Source organism: Trichomycterus rosablanca, chromosome 19 (genome assembly GCF_030014385.1).
Source record: "Trichomycterus rosablanca isolate fTriRos1 chromosome 19, fTriRos1.hap1, whole genome shotgun sequence".
Classification (NCBI taxonomy): domain Eukaryota; kingdom Metazoa; phylum Chordata; class Actinopteri; order Siluriformes; family Trichomycteridae; genus Trichomycterus; species Trichomycterus rosablanca.
Window position 1 is genome coordinate 8111273 of NC_086006.1, and position 17443 is coordinate 8128715.

The 17443-nt window shown below is 39.4% G+C and overlaps 1 protein-coding gene across 3 annotated transcripts in view; it reads right to left on the reverse strand.

The window, feature by feature from the left end:
* Positions 1-12775, reverse strand: part of arhgef10lb (Rho guanine nucleotide exchange factor (GEF) 10-like b) — a 71222-nt gene extending 58447 nt beyond the window's left edge. For all 3 annotated transcript variants that reach the window (XM_063014853.1, XM_063014852.1, XM_063014851.1), the window contains exons 1-2: positions 12511-12775; positions 4135-4200 (exon numbers count right to left, since the gene is read on the reverse strand). In XM_063014853.1, coding sequence (XP_062870923.1) covers positions 4135-4171 — 37 coding nt within the window. In that variant the 5' untranslated portion in view covers positions 4172-4200; positions 12511-12775. The remainder of the gene's footprint in view (positions 1-4134; positions 4201-12510) is intronic.
* Between the last annotated feature and the right edge of the window lie 4668 nt (positions 12776-17443).

The following is a 17443-nucleotide window of genomic DNA, read 5'->3' on the forward strand; positions in this document are numbered from 1 at the left end:
GAAATACAATAGAAATATAATCAATACAATAATATAATAATAATAATAAATGTAACACTTTGTCTTTAGATCAGTGTGTCCATCACTAATAGAAATAAAATAAATATAACAATAATAATAATAATAATAATAATAATAAATGTAACACTTTGTCTGTAGTTCGGTGTGTCCATCACTAATAGAAATACAATAGAAATATAATCAATACAATAATATAATAATAATAATAAATGTAACACTTTGTCTTTAGTTCGGTGTGTCCATCACTAATAGAAATACAATAGAAATATAATCAATACAATAATATAATAATAATAATAAATGTAACACTTTGTCTTTAGTTCGGTGTGTTCATCACTAACAGAAATACATTTCAGAAAACATTTAGACTGGGTAACAGAAAAACAACAAGCTCTATAATTTCACATCTGGAAAACAGACACTTCACTGAATGCGCAATTGACCTTGTAACAAACCATTACAAGGTAAACACATCCCATCTCGGAACAAATAGCAAATAGCTGTCCTTAATAACTACTGGCAGAGACCTGTGGACATTCCAGCTCAGAATAAGCACTGGCTTTCTTCCCAACAAATGTCATCCTTCCAAACCCAGGGATAATTATTACCTACAGCCTTTAAAATACACACACATACACACACTATACCACCCGACTGACATAAAAACATACGTCATTTACAGAGAAAAAGGTGTGTAAAGGGAAGCGCTCTGTCAGAGACGCAGTGTTGTGTTAACGCTACATAAGCCACATCGTGACTCACTTAGAAGTGCTGGGTGGAACAACTGAACAAGTTGTAAAACGTTCAGACTTTTTTCCTCCCAAGGGTTGGGAAATAAACTACAGCCCAGTCAGTAAACTCTAAACCCTGAATTCAGGTCAGACTACGATGATTAGAATTCTTGTGACCTGAATTTTTTGGAGCATGACTAATGATTTCTAATTTGTTGTGTGCAATTAAATGCAATAGGTGTAATCACAGAGCATCTTGTAGGTGATGACTAGTGAACGACAACACCTGACTAAATGGTGTAAAAAAAAACAGCATTGAAATACTGTCTTCATTCATTTATTCATATTCATGAGTACTTGTTGCCCTGATACGGATTCACACCCTGTCCAGGGCGGGGATACGAACACTCACACTCACACCAAGGGTAATTAGATCAACCATTCCACCTACTGTATGTTCTCAGAGGTAGGCAGACACCAGGAAGACATGTAAAACTCAAGAAGACAAGGATCAAACCCAGGTCATGACACAATATGGTTTTTTTTATAGCAAGAGTGGAGATTAAGAGTGGATGTTATTAAAAAAAAGACACTACATGTCCAAAAGTATACAGACACCCCTCATAATTACTGAGATCAAGTGGTTCAGCCAAACCCACTGCTGACAGGTGTAAAAAAAAACATGTGTATTTATATAAAATATATACACTGATCACCCATAACATTAAAACCACCTCCTTGCTGTCCATTTTATCAGCTCCACTTACCATATAGAAGCACTTTGTAGTTCTACAATTACTGACTGTAGTCCATCTGTTTCTCTGCATGCTTTGTTAACCCCCTTTCATGCTGTTCTGATGGTCAGGACTCTCCCAGGACCACTACAGAGCAGGTATTATTTGGGTGGTGGGTAAAGACATGGTGGTGGTGTGTTAGTGTGTGTTGTGCTGGTATGAGTGGATCATAATTGTAGTTCTACAATTACTGACTGCAGTCCATCTGTTTCTCTCTCTCCTTTTTTTAGCCTGCTTTTACCCTGTTCTTCAATGGTCAGGACCACCACAGAGCAGGTATTATTTGGGTGATGGATCATTCTCAGCCCTGCAGTGACACTGACATGGTGATGGTGTGTTAGTGTGTGTTGTGCTGGTATGAGTGGATCAGACACAGCAGTGCTGCTGAAGTTTTTAAACACCTCACTGTCACTGCTGGACTGAGAATAGTCCACCAACCAAAAATATCCAGCCAGCGTCCTGTGACCACTGATGAAGGTCTAAAAGATGACCAACTCAAACAGCAGCAATAGATGAGCGACCATCTCTGACTTTACATCTACAAGGTGGACCAACTAGGTAGGAGTGTCTAACAGAGTGGACAGTGAGTGGACACGGTATTTAAAAACTCCAGCAGCATTGCTGTGTCTGATCCACTCATACCAGCACAACACACACTAACACATCACCACCATGTCATTGTCACTGCAGTGCAGAGAATCATCCACCACCTAAGTAATACCTGCTCTGTAGTGGTCCTGTGGGGGTCCTGACCATTGAAAAACAGGGTGAAAGCAGGCTAAAACAGTATGTAGAGAAACAGATGGACTACAGTCAGTAATTGTAGAACTACAAAGTGCTTCTATATGGTAAGTGGAGCTGATAAAATGGACAGTAAGTGTAGAAACAAGGAGGTGGTTTTAATGTTATGGCTGATAAGTGTATATTTTGCATTACCCATGTAAAAATACCCCACAGTGTATACACATTAAGGCAAACATGCAATAAAAAAATCTCTTACAGACACGGTTAGTAAAATATTCTAACATTTCCAGAACCGCCTGTGTGTTTCTATTTTAAATGTGTCACCATCACAGATCATTTACCTTCTGTCCTGTCCTCCCCAGTGTCACTCCAGCAAAAATAAAACAAACTCCTTGAATTTACCAACTCGACTTTTGGAAAATGCAAAAATCTGAGTGACTGGGTCATGCTCGCTGTCTCCATGATTGCCCGCTGGATGTCTGTCAGAGCCAGGTGTCACATGACACACTGGCAGGATTTGTTTGTTACAGCATATGGTCAGCTGGCCTTAGAACACCACTGTGCTCTTTCTTACTTCAACAAGCTGCCTGGAGATTAAAATGGTCAGACTTCATAGCTCGAGCCAAATAGGAAAAAAAACTGACTGGCTGGACCACGTGGCACTACGGACCAAGTTTTTATACAGGACACTATAATTACACTGTAGCAACACTATATGGTCAAAAGTATGTGTACAGCCATCCTAATGATTAAGTCTTTCAGCAACACCCATGACTAACAGTTGTAGAAAATCAATTATATAAAACACAGACCTTTTGGCAACTGTTTGGGGAAGACTTTGTTCTGGCATATACATTGATCAGCCATAACATTAAAACCACCTCCTTGTTTCTACACTCACTGTCCATTTTATCAGCTCCACTTACCATATAGAAGCACTTTGTAGTTCTACAATTACTGACTGTAGTCCATCTGTTTCTCTGCTGTTCTTCAATGGTCAGGACCCCCACAGGACCACTACAGAGCAGGTATTATTTAGGTGGTGGATCATTCTCAGCACTGCAGTGACACTGACATGGTGGTGGTGTGTTGGTGTGTGTCGTGCTGGTATGAGTGGATCAGACACAGCAGTGCTGCTGGAGTTTTTAAATACCGTGTCCACTCACTGTCCACTGTATTAGACACTCCTACCTAGTTGGTCCACCTTGTAGATGTAAAGTCAGAGACGATCGCTCATCTATTGCAGCTGTTTGAGTTGGTCATCTTCTAGACCTTCATCAGTGGTCACAGGACGCTGCCCACGGGGTGCCGTTGGATGGATATTTTTGGTTGGTGGACTATTCTCAGTCCAGCAGTGACAGTGAGGTGTTTAAAAACTCCATCTGCATTTCTGTGTCTTATCCACTCATACCAGCACAACACACACTAACACACCACCACCATGTCAGTGTCACTGCAGTGCTGAGAATGATCCACCACCTAAATAATACCTGCTCTGTAGTGGTACTGTGAGGGTCCTGACCATCAGAGAACAGCATGAAAGGGGGCTAACAAAGCATGCAGAGAAACAGATGGACTACAGTCAGTAATTGTGGAACTACAAAGTGCTTCTATATGGTCAATGGAGCTGATAACATGGACAGTGAGTGTAGAAAAAAGGAGGTGGTTTTAATGTTATGGCTGATCGATATATATAACACTCGATATATAAAAAAGAAGGCGTCCGCTATATACTCTCCTCGAATGCAATCAGGGATCCCCAGCAGCAGAAGACAAATTACTATACTAAATCTGGAAAAAAGGGGTGAAAATGCTTAAAAACTAATAAAAAGTATTTTATTTACCTGTAGGCTGTGGGGTGAGGGTCTCTGGGGATGCCATGGTTTCTGTTTGTAGTCACATGGGCCTTCCTGTAAACAAGAGGAGTTTTGTATAAGCAACACACATTGTAGATTATTACCGGATCAATGTTTTTCAGTTGCTCATCTGTCAGCCCCACAAATGGTGCTTACTGTGTAGTTGTATTAAAAAGTTTGTGAACCCGTTCATAATGTGTTTACCTAATGTAAAGATTGGTAGGGGGTGTGGATTATGAAATCATGCCCACCTGCTGTGCCATTATGGGTCATCAGGAGGCAGAGATGAATGATTTTTAATTTATCTTTCTCTCTGTACAAGGTGTAACATAAAGCCTCCACAAGAAAGCTTTTGTGTACAAGTATTTAATTATTATTATGTTTCTCTGTAACACATTTTTTTGGGGCTTTTGAAAAACTGTTTAGTTGCTCATCTGTCAGCCCCAAAAATGGCACTTACTGTGAATGAAAACGTTTGTGAACCCGTTCATAATGTGTTCACCTAATGTGAAGATAGGTAAAGGGTGCGAATTATGAAATCAGGCTCACCTGCTGTGCCATTATGGGTCGTCAGGAGGCAGAGATGAATGACTTATTATTGCTTTATTTGTCAGGCCAAACGCCGGCCTTAAGGTCTGGTTCTTGGACCTGCAAACGTGTGTCTTGGTTTTGCACTTCTGTTTTTTTATTCTTTTATTAATTCCTGTTATTATGGCCCCGCTTTTTGTTTGTGGATTTTTAGCTACAGCTGTTGCGTCAGTGACCAGGCGTGACCCACCCAGTACAACTTGTTTCAGTCTGAACTATAAATGATTAATCATGTGTTGAACAAAGACAGGAAATATAGAATTGTTTCATGAAAAGTTTAGACATGTGTTATTAGTAATACTGAAATTATTCTTGCTTTACATTTGATGAGTAAGTAATGTAATTAACTGCAAAGGGTTTACTCTTTTTTAACAGAAAACCCAGCTGAACTTCAATAATGAACTTAATGCCAGTTTAATCTTCCCATGCTGTGTGAAGAAAGTGGTAAAACGAGAAGTGGAATGTGTACAGCAGATAAAGCCACGTGACAATTGCACTCTGACTGACTATCATCGCACTAAGAATATGTTAAATTCCTCCGTGCTGCATAGCAAATCCAGGCCTGCCCCTAACTGATCTGGTTTTTCCTTATTCACTGGGCAAAGCACAAAGAATGACTCAAAATAGGCTAGTTTATCCTTAAGGAATGAACAGAGCCTGAATACCAGTAACACGGCACAATGCAAGCATTTCCAGTAGTTACAGTTTAATACTAATAAAGAACAGTAGTAAATAACAATTTCATTGACCCTGAATTCACTGGAAACTTAAGTCATGTAATTAATGAAACACCCTGAGGCTCACTTCCAACCCAGCAGCATCTGCAGGTCAAATTACATTCATAATTTAACCATAGAAAAGAGCCAAGAGAAGGACAAAGACACAAAGAAGAGGGCTGAGGCTAGCAAATAAACAAGAACACAAATGAACAAACCTGATACTTAGCATTAGCATACGTAGAAATAGTCTTACTTAAAGTTACTGGATAAAATATTAATATTATAAATATTAATGAGACAGACCGTAATGCTTAACATGATGCTTTTATTTTATTATTATTATTTTTTTAAAATTATTTTCTCCCCCTTTTAGCACGTCCAATTATCCAATTTGCATCGTGCTTCCTCTCTGCCCATGCCGAACTCTGCCCTAACCGAGGAGATCGAAGCTAACCCACATCCGAAACATGAGCAGCAGCCGCCTGCATTTTTTCACCTACACATTGACGAGTGTTGCGCCACCTAGCGTTGCATGCGGAGTGACACACCCTAAAAGCACTCCTTCCTCATCTCTTGTGCAGGCGCCTCTAATCAGCCGGCAGAGGTCATAACTGCACCATTCTGACAGAGAGAAACACACTTCCGGCCCCTTGTCCCGCCCCCCAACTGAACAACCGGCTAATCGTTGTTCACGTAGCCACTCAGCCTCGAGCCAGTAAGGCAGAGCTGAATTCGATACCATGTATCCGGAATCTAGCTCTGGTTGCAGCGTGTGTTTTTACCGCTGCGCCACCTGAGCGGCACATGATGCTTTTATAACTGTTGGTAAAATGTAATGTAAAATGTTGTTTCTGACACTCATACACTGAAAATAACACAAATATAATATAAACACACTAAAATAAAAAGATGATTCTTACAATTTCTCAGAACCCCGAGCTGTAACACAAGTTTAAAAGTGAAACAGTGAAGAAAATCCAGCTAAACATGGGTGAGTCTGATGGCTATTCAACACAAATGCATCTTCGTCTCATATGCACACTTTGATGACGTGTCACCGCACCGCTCAAGCTGAGCGCTAAACAAAGTGACTGTTCATTGTTAATTTGAAATTAAATAAATCCAATTAAATAAATACAAACTAAACACGTTGAGTTTAAGGGAATCGTTGAGTTTCAGGATACGAATTTCTTGACAAAGGGCATTGAGTTTCAAAGATTTTGAGTTTCGAGGACGTTGAGTTACAAGGTACCACTGTAGGTCGGTAGGTAGATAGATAGATCATATAATAATAATAATAATAGACGAACAAATACGTAAAAAATATGTAAAAATGTGCAAATACGTATGTAAATGTGCAAATACATTGATACAAAGTGCAGATGCAAATGATAAATAAATAATAAGTCCAGTGTGTAGTCCAAAATTTTAATAGTCTTAGTGTAACCGAAACAATGACCAATCAAATCTTTACAATTTAGCCCCATATCTGACCTACACAAAAAAATAGAAACTGTATTGTAGTTTGAGTGTCGCACAGAATCTGTGTCCTAGTGAGCTTGCTTCAAACCTCACCTCACTAGAGTTTGGCAAGTTATCCTATGCCCGTATGGGTTTTCTGTTGTTACTATGGTTTCTTCCCAGCTCCCAAAAACATGCAGAAGGAAGGTTGGCTGCTTTCAGCAAGTAAGTAAATGTATATAGTGCACCGTAATAAATTGGTGCCCTGTACTTCTGCTTTATGTAAATCTGATCAAGCTGAAGTGGTTACTAAAGAGGAGAAAATTAATGTTGTCTTTTGCTGTTATTGTGAAACTCTAGAGTAACTAGTCTGTAATATAGTTTAAAAGCTTTCCAGTGGGGTAATCCAGAATGATGGATACATAGCTTGGAGTTAAAGTGTCTAGAGACTAGGGAATCATTTATGTTTTGACCTACCTTGAGGGTAGCAACAAACTCTAGCATGCAAAATACCTAAAGAAATACCTTCAGAAACACTGTCTGTATTTGCAGTGCATGCCAAAGAACAAATTATTTACACCATTCTTGTCCAGCTAGATATTTTATAAAAGTAATTGAAACATCTGGTTTACAGTTTTAATCTTATAGCTCTCTACTCATTTAAAGAAATGGAAGGCTGGACTTAAAATAACTGCCATTTCAAAGATGATTTCTAAGTGCCATGTCTCTTTTTAGATCGTCTCTGGTACAGGATCAGATCTGTTACACCACTTAGTTAATCCACCAATCTATTTTATGCTTGGGATGTGAACACACATGGCACTGCTATATTGATTTTGCTTTCAGTTCTGTCGTACTTGTTCTGTGTTGTTTAAATTCACACACAGCAGAGACCCAGGTCTACAGCAGATGGAATGTGTCTCTTTATAGGTTTTGTTGACTCTCCAAACATGGAAGGTATTTCAGCTTGTAATAATATAATGTTCAATCCTTGTCTTGTCATTTACATTTTCAGCATTTAGCAGACGCTTTTATCCAAAGCGACTTACACAGTGAGTGGAACACAATGAGCAATTGAGGGTTAAGGGCCTTGCTCAGGGACCCAACAGTGGCAACTTGGTGGTGGCGGGGCTTGAACCGGCAACCTTCTGTTTACTAGTCCAGTACCTTAACCACTGAGCTATCACTGGCCCTTGTCAGACAAATTACTTTATTCCACAAGTTCTCAGCCTTTGTGCTATGATCAAAACTGGCTTTTTTTCTGTCATGTTTTGCAGTAGAATGTAATGTTTAAATAGATGGATGGATGGATGGATGGATGGATCAGAGTGTAGGGCCAGCCATTGTACAGTGCCGCTGGAGCCAAGAGGGTTAAGGGCCTTGCTCAAGAGCCCAACAGTGGTTGAATGGCAGAGCCCAAAGCCCAAAGCTCTACCCACTAGGCTACCACCTACAAGGTTACGATGTTTCAGCTTAGTTTCAGTGCTGTGAAAATATATTTGCCCTCTTTCTAATTTCTTTTTTTGCATATTTGTAACACATATATGATTCAGATAATCAAACTTCTTTTAATAGTAAACAAAAAATAACCCAAGTAAAAAATCATTGGTGATGGCCAGGCCAACCATATGTGAAATGTATTCTTAGCTACTTAATCAACCAGTTAACCACATTCTATTGAAAACTGGGTTCAATTACACTAGCCACGCCCAGGCATGATTACTGCCCCACCTGTCAAATCTAACCATCACTTAATCGGAACCTGTCTGGCAATGTGAAGCAGGCTAAAAAAGCAGTGATCCAAAGAACACAAGCAATTCCAGCTGTGGATGGCTCAAAAGAAATAAAATTGGGGTTTTTGAGTGGCCAAGTCAAAAACTTGGTTTGGCTTGGCTTGATGGATGGCTTGATGGATGGCTTGATGGATGGATGGATGGATGGAATGGATGGATGGATGGATGGATGGATGGATGGATGGCTTGATGGATGGCTTGATGGATGGCTTGATGGATGGCTTGATGGATGGCTGGATGGATGGATGGATGGATGGATGGATGGATGGATGGATGGATGGATAGATAGATAGATAGATAGATAGATAGATAGATAGATAGATAGATAGATAGATAGATAGATAGATAGATAGATAGATAGCTTTATATCAACATGGGCTTTGAGGCTGCAGTGCAAAAAGAAGACCCTGCTTTAAAATCTTAACTTAAATCTTGGGCAACGTTGGCCTCAATGACAAAGATGAAGCAATTCAAAGTTTTCTGGGTAAATGAAGTAAGGTTTAGGGATTAGGGTTGTCCGCAAATCTGGTAATATTGCTGCTAGCTGGACGAACATAAAACTAAAGCACATACATTTTCCAAGCGTTCCATGTCCCCACAAAATACATACACCATCATTTTCAGTTTTTTTAGAACCTCCGAAATAGACCAGTCCAGCTCTTCAATTATCATTTACAGCTCAGAGAAAATAAAAAGGCAGCAGTTGATTCTGCCCAGAGTCACGTGTCAGCTGTGAGAGGCAAAGCCGTAACAAGAGTCGGAGTGTTTCAAACGGCCATCGCCATAGAGACATGGACTGAGCGTAGCATAAATAACCCTATGAAGGCCTCGGCCACGGACACAACGGCGAAACATCTGCACCTCCCCACATTAATTCAACATAAACCCCTCCTTTTTACATTTTCCTTAATACTCTTTGCTTGCTTGGGTAACGTTGGCCAAATTATTTACAGTGCGATATCTGTTCCTCCTGATAAAAAGCGGCTATAAATATATATATATAAATAAACAAAGCAAGAAAAATATCTTTAAACAGCTGTGATACTGAATCTTTTATTTACTGTATTTACTGTATTTATTTTAGTCCTTGTTAGAACACATCCACTATTTAATTCTAATTTATTGCAGAGCAGCTTCCACCCATTGAGGTATTAAAAGAATAGTGGTGACTGGTAAGCATTGTTGGTTTATTATTTGATTTAATACATTTTTAAAACATGTTTGATCATCATTAAATCATTGTGGATGATTAAGTGTAGATTAGTGGATAAAATGGCATTTAGAACCATTTAAAATCAAATCCACAACACAAAGTATGTAAAAGAAAAAAAGTCAAGAAAACAGAACACTTTCTAAATCCACATGTCATCACAGTCTTGAGATTTTCTAATATGTTCGTCTGTGACTGACTAAATAAAATGCATATTTTTGCCAACACACACACACACACACACACACAAATGTTAATAGGGAGTGTTTTAAATATATGACCAGATTGGGTGGGTCAAAAACTAGATGACGATTTTACAAATATCATTAAATTGGTGACATTAACGCTTCTATAATACAGAAGAATATAATAGAATATAATTAAAGAAGAATATAATTAAACTTTGTAGTATATCCTCAAAATGTTTACTTAGTCATTATGATTAATTGACTTTTCCCTGCCCTTATACAGTATAGGACCGAGCATTAGTCAAGCATTACATAAAGAAAATCGGGTGACACGCCGGTGGCTAATGAGTAGCACTGTCGCCTCACAGCAAGAAGGTCCTCAGTTCGATCCCCAGGTGGGGCGGTCGGGGTCCTTTCTGTGTGGAGTTTGCATGTTCTCCCTGTGTCCGTGGGTTTTCTCCGGATGCTCCGGTTTCCTCCCACAGTCCAAAGACATGCAAGTGAGGTGAATTGGAGATACTAAATTGTCCAGGACTGTGTTCGATATAACCTTGTGAACTGATGAATCTTGTGTAATGGGTAACTACCGTTCCTGTCATGAATGTAACCCAAACCGTCACCTTATGCTTGAAATAAAATTGTCAGACTGGTCAGATTTAATCCAAAAACATCGAAAACAGGTCTGCCATGAATTAGAAGAGATGCTGGAACACAAAGGTTACTGTACATAGTCAGGCAAGCTTTACATCCAAGCAAAAAATTAAGACCCTGCTTCAAAATCAGCACCTTAAAGCTTGAGTAAAGTTGGATTTAATGATAAAGACTAAGCCTTTAGAAGTTTTCTGTTTAAATGATTTGACCACAATACCTAGATGTATGATGGTGGTGCTACATGTTCATTACAATAGTAATTGAATAGTAAACATCTGTGCCTGCATGGAGCATCTCTACAAAAAGTTAAGCTGTTTAAACACATTTCCAAGAGGATCGGTGGAAACCAACATGACATAGGTCGTGAAACGTTTAACTTTTTTTTTTTTAAAGTTGCAAAAATGTGCAAATCACATCGACCTATTATTTATTTAGTCTTTTTTAATGCAATGATATAGTAATTTTTTTAAAGGGTTTTTGGTAAAGGTTGTTTGTGTTATTCTGTCCAGCGTCAAAAGTGTAAAAGCTATATTCTATATTCAAGAGGCTGAGCTTCTGTTTATCTACAAATCCTGATTTTGTGCACTTAAAGCCTTGTATAACTGACATTTGGCAACACTTTACTTGAACCCTCGGTCATAACATTGACATAAGAATGTCATAAACCAAAGCAAGATGTCATTGGCTGTCATGTCAGCTAAAGTCAGTTATAAGAACAGTTTCCACTGCCTGTTTTAATGAATTGTCGTACCAGTTTATGACCTACACAAAGCAGCTGTCATGACAATACATAATAACAAGCTTTACTCTTATGGACAGGCTTTAAGACATTTTTTGTATGTGAGTAGAAATTGGCGCCCATCCAGTCAAAAGACCCTTTGTGTGCTCAGGACAAGAAGGCCAAGCTTACAATCGGCATTCCAATTCATCCCAAAGTTGTTCATTGAGGTTGACATCAAGCATCACGGATCTGAGCTAGCCACTGTAGCTGTTCCACACCAAACTTGTCATAATGTATATAATGTATAAATGTCTTTATAAACCTTGCTTTGTACACAGGAGCACAATAATGGTGAATGAAAGAAAGGTCTTAAATATATCATTTATTGTATATAATTGATTTTTATACACTTGAAAGCAATGGAAGAGGCTAAAGACCAGAACTGAAATACAACAAACCTGACCATAACTGATTTGTTCATTCAATTACAGGAATAACCTAAAAGACGGTGTAAACATTTCATTACAGACAGGACATTTTACACACTGTTAACACCAACATAAGGATGAAGACTGAATATGTTCCATTAATATTTTACAACAGTGATACTAGTGTTTTAATGAAACATGTTGGGTGTGGAAACTATGAGCACTGTAAAGAAGACTTTGTTCTAACCTTTTTAAGGTTTAATAGAAGTACACCTGCAATAAGGCAGTATACTCTTAAAAATGAGTTAGTTGTACATTAACAGTTTAGTGCTGCTGCTTTTTCTGACATCAGCTTGTTTGATTTTGAATCACAATGGTCAATGTACAGTTGAGGATGAGTTATTTCCCTCTATCATATTTAAATCCACAAACATTTCGTGCCATTTTGCTGAAATATGAATGTATTGTTTATAGCAGTGACATTGTCTGTCTTTTACATGCTCCTCACCATCTGTATGCTGAAACCCCTGTATGGATCCACAGGCTTTGTTGCTCTGTGATAATCATTTCACTGAATGAAATGATCCATAAAAATGAATTCTTACCTCTGTTCCAAAGTGAAACTCACAAGCCACAAATGTTTGTCCCTTGTCTTCCAACTCCCTCTGTAATTCTAGCTGCTAAAAAAGCTCCATTGTCAGATCAGCTCCCCCCTTGGTGCACTGCAGCTCTCATTCATCTTGAATATCCAGCCCTGGTCTTCACACAGTCACTGATGCCGAGCGGCTATGTCCACCATTGTCTGCTTTTCCACAAGACCACAAGTTGCGAGAACCTTTCCACCAGTGCTGTCACACTCCCTAACAGAAAAAAAGAGACTTTCCCTTCTATTATTTTCCTCTATCCCTCCCTTTGGCCTTCCTTTGCCTTACTCCCTCCCTCCCTCCATTCCACCTCCTGCAGCACACATCAATAGGCTCAGCCTCCCTCCAGAATGCAAATACTCCTAAACCATCACAAGCCAATAACATTTCAGCAGGCTCAGATTCTGACCAATCATGGTTCGAGTCTCAGTTTTTGCAGGAAGGCTGGTTTAGAGAGCTGTAGGGGGTAGGTGTGGGAAAACGCCTCGCTATGAGTAAAGAAAAAAAGAAAGAATTGGAGAGAAACAGATCTTTATGACGGTGTATTAGGGCCACTGTAAAAAATATTTTAAGTTCTGATTTCGAGAATAAAGTCGTATAAATTTCGATTTTGAGATTAAGGTCAAAATATTATGAGAATAAAGTTGAAATTATTTCGAGATTAAAGTCAAAATGATTACGAGAATAAAGTCGAAATATTATGACCAAAGAGTGTGCAGCCGTCGTAGGCTTGTCAGAAGCAAGGGTCTCAGTTTTTGTGTTATTGTGATTATCCATTAACCCACGATTATTTTTGGGTGGCTGTTTGTATTGTACACTTCCATCCACATGACATGAAGACTATACATGTCAATGCAATCATTTATAGTGATGCCATGCGGCTTTAGTTTATCGTATGAGTCCATAAGACTCGGTTGAAGTACTGCTGACGACGCAGACGCCGAGCGCTCCGTTGGCGCACATTCTTCCAAATAAACCCAGTTTATTGCAAAGCCATTTCATTGTCCGTATACTAATAACAAACTGGTGTTGATGTGCAGTAGATTGGGGATTTCTTTATTTGTGAAACCGATATGAAAGTATAACAAATCATGAACATCCCTTATTTTAACACAAGGAGGTTGCTATGGCCATAATATTTCAACTTTAATCTCGTAATTATTTTGACTTTAATCTTGTAATTATTTCGACTTTAATCTCGTAATATTTCGACTTTATTCTCATAATATTTTGACTTTAATCTCGAAATCGAAACTTATATGACTTTATTCTCAAAACTGAAACTTAAAAAAATATTTTTCTTTAAAGTGGCCCTAATACGATGTCTTTATGCTATAAAACATAATAGTCAACATCTTTTTTTAAAGTAACATCTAAAAGAGAAGAAAAAGCCAAGAAAAAATTACATTTCAATTAAACATTTTATAAAACTTTGTCTTCATTATTTACAGAGGATTACAGACAGAAGTCTTTTATATGTTTCAATAAATTTCAACATTGAGCAATAAGGCCTATTCAAAATTCTCTCAATTCTTTTAGTTCTGTCTGGTTACTAGGGAAGCAATGGTGCATAGCAATTTTAAGCTCAATGTTTTCCTTCATTATCACGCATTTCAGTGTTGCAATAACAGATTGGTTTTATGCTTTTGGATCATTGGGTTTTGCTGAGAGACAAACTTAACTCAAGCTTTCTGGCAGAGTAGAGCTAGTTTTCAACCAAAATATTTCTTTACCATATAACAATTTTCCATTTCCATCCTTATCTGACTGCTAGTCCCTGCTGTTGTAAAGCATTCACATGGATGATTACCTTCTCTCTTGTAGAAAATTTAACATTCAAATTAAAGTACAATGTCAAACAGCACCACATGGGAATAATGAGCCAGGTGAAAAATCTCATTTTATGTCAATTTTTAATCAGAATTACTTGAAATCTTACTTGTAATTGACTTATATATTAAATATAATGCATGTGATGCATTTTCTGTTTTAAAAGACATAACATTCAAAACAGAAATGTCATTACCAAAGTCAATGCCAAGCTGCTGGTAGATTTTGGTTACTGATCCAAACATGTATAGTTTAGTATGTATTATTAAAAGATCGATCGCAATTGATTTACAACATGATGGGGTGTGTTTTTAAAAATAAATCTAACCCATTGTATCCATACGGCCACAGATCGCTGGTGTACCAATGGTTGTGTTTTGGTGTTGTACCATTTCTGTTGGAGTCGACTCCAGGTTTTGGTAACAGGAATGGACGTTTAGGTAACAGCTGTAGCCTAGTGGTTAAGGTACTGGACCAGTGATCAGAGGGTCGCTGGTTCAAGCCCCACCACTGCCAGGTTGCTGCTGTTGGTCCACAGGATCCACCGCAGCCTGGACCAGGACACAAGGATAATGAAAATGAACGAATGAATAAATCCACCTTCTACACCTGAACACAACAGAGTACAATAGGTGGCAGTAATGGTCGAATAGAAAAGCTGTCAGTAAACCCAAAGCAAAGAAGAAGCAACTAGCGCAATAATAATAATAATAATAACGTTTATTTTAGATTAGTATGGCCAGGGGAAAAGATCTAAGTGATTTTGATAGAGGATTCATTATTGGTTTACGGATGGCAGGAGCTTCAGTCACAAAGATTGCTCAGCTGACTTGTGTTTCAGTAGGAACAGTGACTAAACTGACCACTGCGTTCAGATCTGATGGAAAGACGTCAGTGAACAGGGTTGGACATTGTGGTCGAAAGCGCACATTTAATGAGAAAGACAGGCAAGAATTAGTGCAGTATATAAGAGAGAACAGAACAGCTACTGTACATGAGGTGACTGAGAATTTCAATGCAGGACGTGATCAGACTGTCTCATCAAGAACAGTCCGCCGACAGCTACAGAGAGAGGGACATTATTATGGTAGGCTTACTGCCTTACTAAGACCCTGTGTGTGTATTTTAATAGTTTATACAGGGGCAGGGGGGGCAGGTGCACTGGGGCCCTTGCCGGAGGGGGGGGGGGGGGGGGGGCATGGACTCAACCACCCACATAAACATTTGTTTAGGGGGCCCAATTTTTTTTTTTGCACATGAGCTCCTAGTTACACCACTGGGTTTATACATTTGGGATTAACTTTATATATATATAACATTTGTTTAGGGGGCCCAACAAATTTTTTGCACTGGGGCCCATGAGCTCCCAGTTACACCACTGGGTTTATACATTTGGGTTTAACTTTTTTAAAGTATGTATGGCTTAACATTTTTGTTGCTGCAAGTTTGCTGTAAACCACCTGGTTCTGAAGACCTGGGTTCTGGAATTGGAATCTTTATTTATTTATTAGGATTGTAACCTCATGTTTTACACACTGTGGTTACATTCATGACAGTTCATGACATGACATAGATACACAAGATTCATCTTAAACACAGTCATGGACAATTTTGTATCTCCAATTCACCTCACTTGCATGTCTTTGGACTGTAGGAGGAATACTGGAGCTCCCGGAGGAAACCCACACAGACACGGAGAGAACATACTAACTCCACACAGAAAGGACCCAGGTGACAGTGCTACCCACTGAGCCCCCGTGCCGCCCGGAATTGGAATAACGCGTAGGTTTCTATTAGGTACTTTTATTTCCTCTACCCTCTAAAACCTGCATGGGGTCGACAGCTCCAAAATGTAAATGTGATGGATTGGATTGGTGCACTGTTCAGGTTGTATTCCCGTCTTGCACAGCCTGTGATTCCTGGTGGCAACAGACCCACCAAGAAGACCCTGACCATATATATATATATATATACATATACAGTGTATCACAAAAGTGAGTACACCCCTCACATTTCTGCAGATATTTAAGTATATCTTTTCATGGGACAACACTGACAAAATGACACTTTGACACAATGAAAAGTAGTCTGTGTGCAGCTTATATAACAGTGTAAATTTATTCTTCCCTCAAAATAACTCAATATACAGCCATTAATGTCTAAACCACCGGCAACAAAAGTGAGTACACCCCTTAGTGAAAGTTCCTGAAGTGTCAATATTTTGTGTGGCCACCATTATTTCCCAGAACTGCCTTAACTCTCCTGGGCATGGAGTTTACCAGAGCTTCACAGGTTGCCACTGGAATGCTTTTCCACTCCTCCATGACGACATCACGGAGCTGGCGGATATTCGAGACTTCGCGCTCCTCCACCTTCCGCTTGAGGATGCCCCAAAGATGTTCTATTGGGTTTAGGTCTGGAGACATGCTTGGCCAGTCCATCACCTTTACCCTCAGCCTCTTCAATAAAGCAGTGGTCATCTTAGAGGTGTGTTTGGGGTCATTATCATGCTGGAACACTGCCCTGCGACCCAGTTTCCGGAGGGAGGGGATCATGCTCTGCTTCAGTATTTCACAGTACATATTGGAGTTCATGTGTCCCTCAATGAAATGTAACTCCCCAACACCTGCTGCACTCATGCAGCCCCAGACCATGGCATTCCCACCACCATGCTTGACTGTAGGCATGTAGGCACACTTATCTTTGTACTCCTCACCTGATTGCCGCCACACATGCTTGAGACCATCTGAACCAAACAAATTAATCTTGGTCTCATCAGACCATAGGACATGGTTCCAGTAATCCATGTCCTTTGTTGACATGTCTTCAGCAAACTGTTTGCGGGCTTTCTTGTGTAGAGACTTCAGAAGAGGCTTCCTTCTGGGGTGACAGCCATGCAGACCAATTTGATGTAGTGTGCGGCGTATGGTCTGAGCACTGACAGGCTGACCCCCCACCTTTTCAAACTCTGCAGCAATGCTGACAGCACTCCTGCGCCTGTCTTTCAAAGACAGCAGTTGGATGTGACGCTGAGCACGTGCACTCAGCTTCTTTGGACGACCAA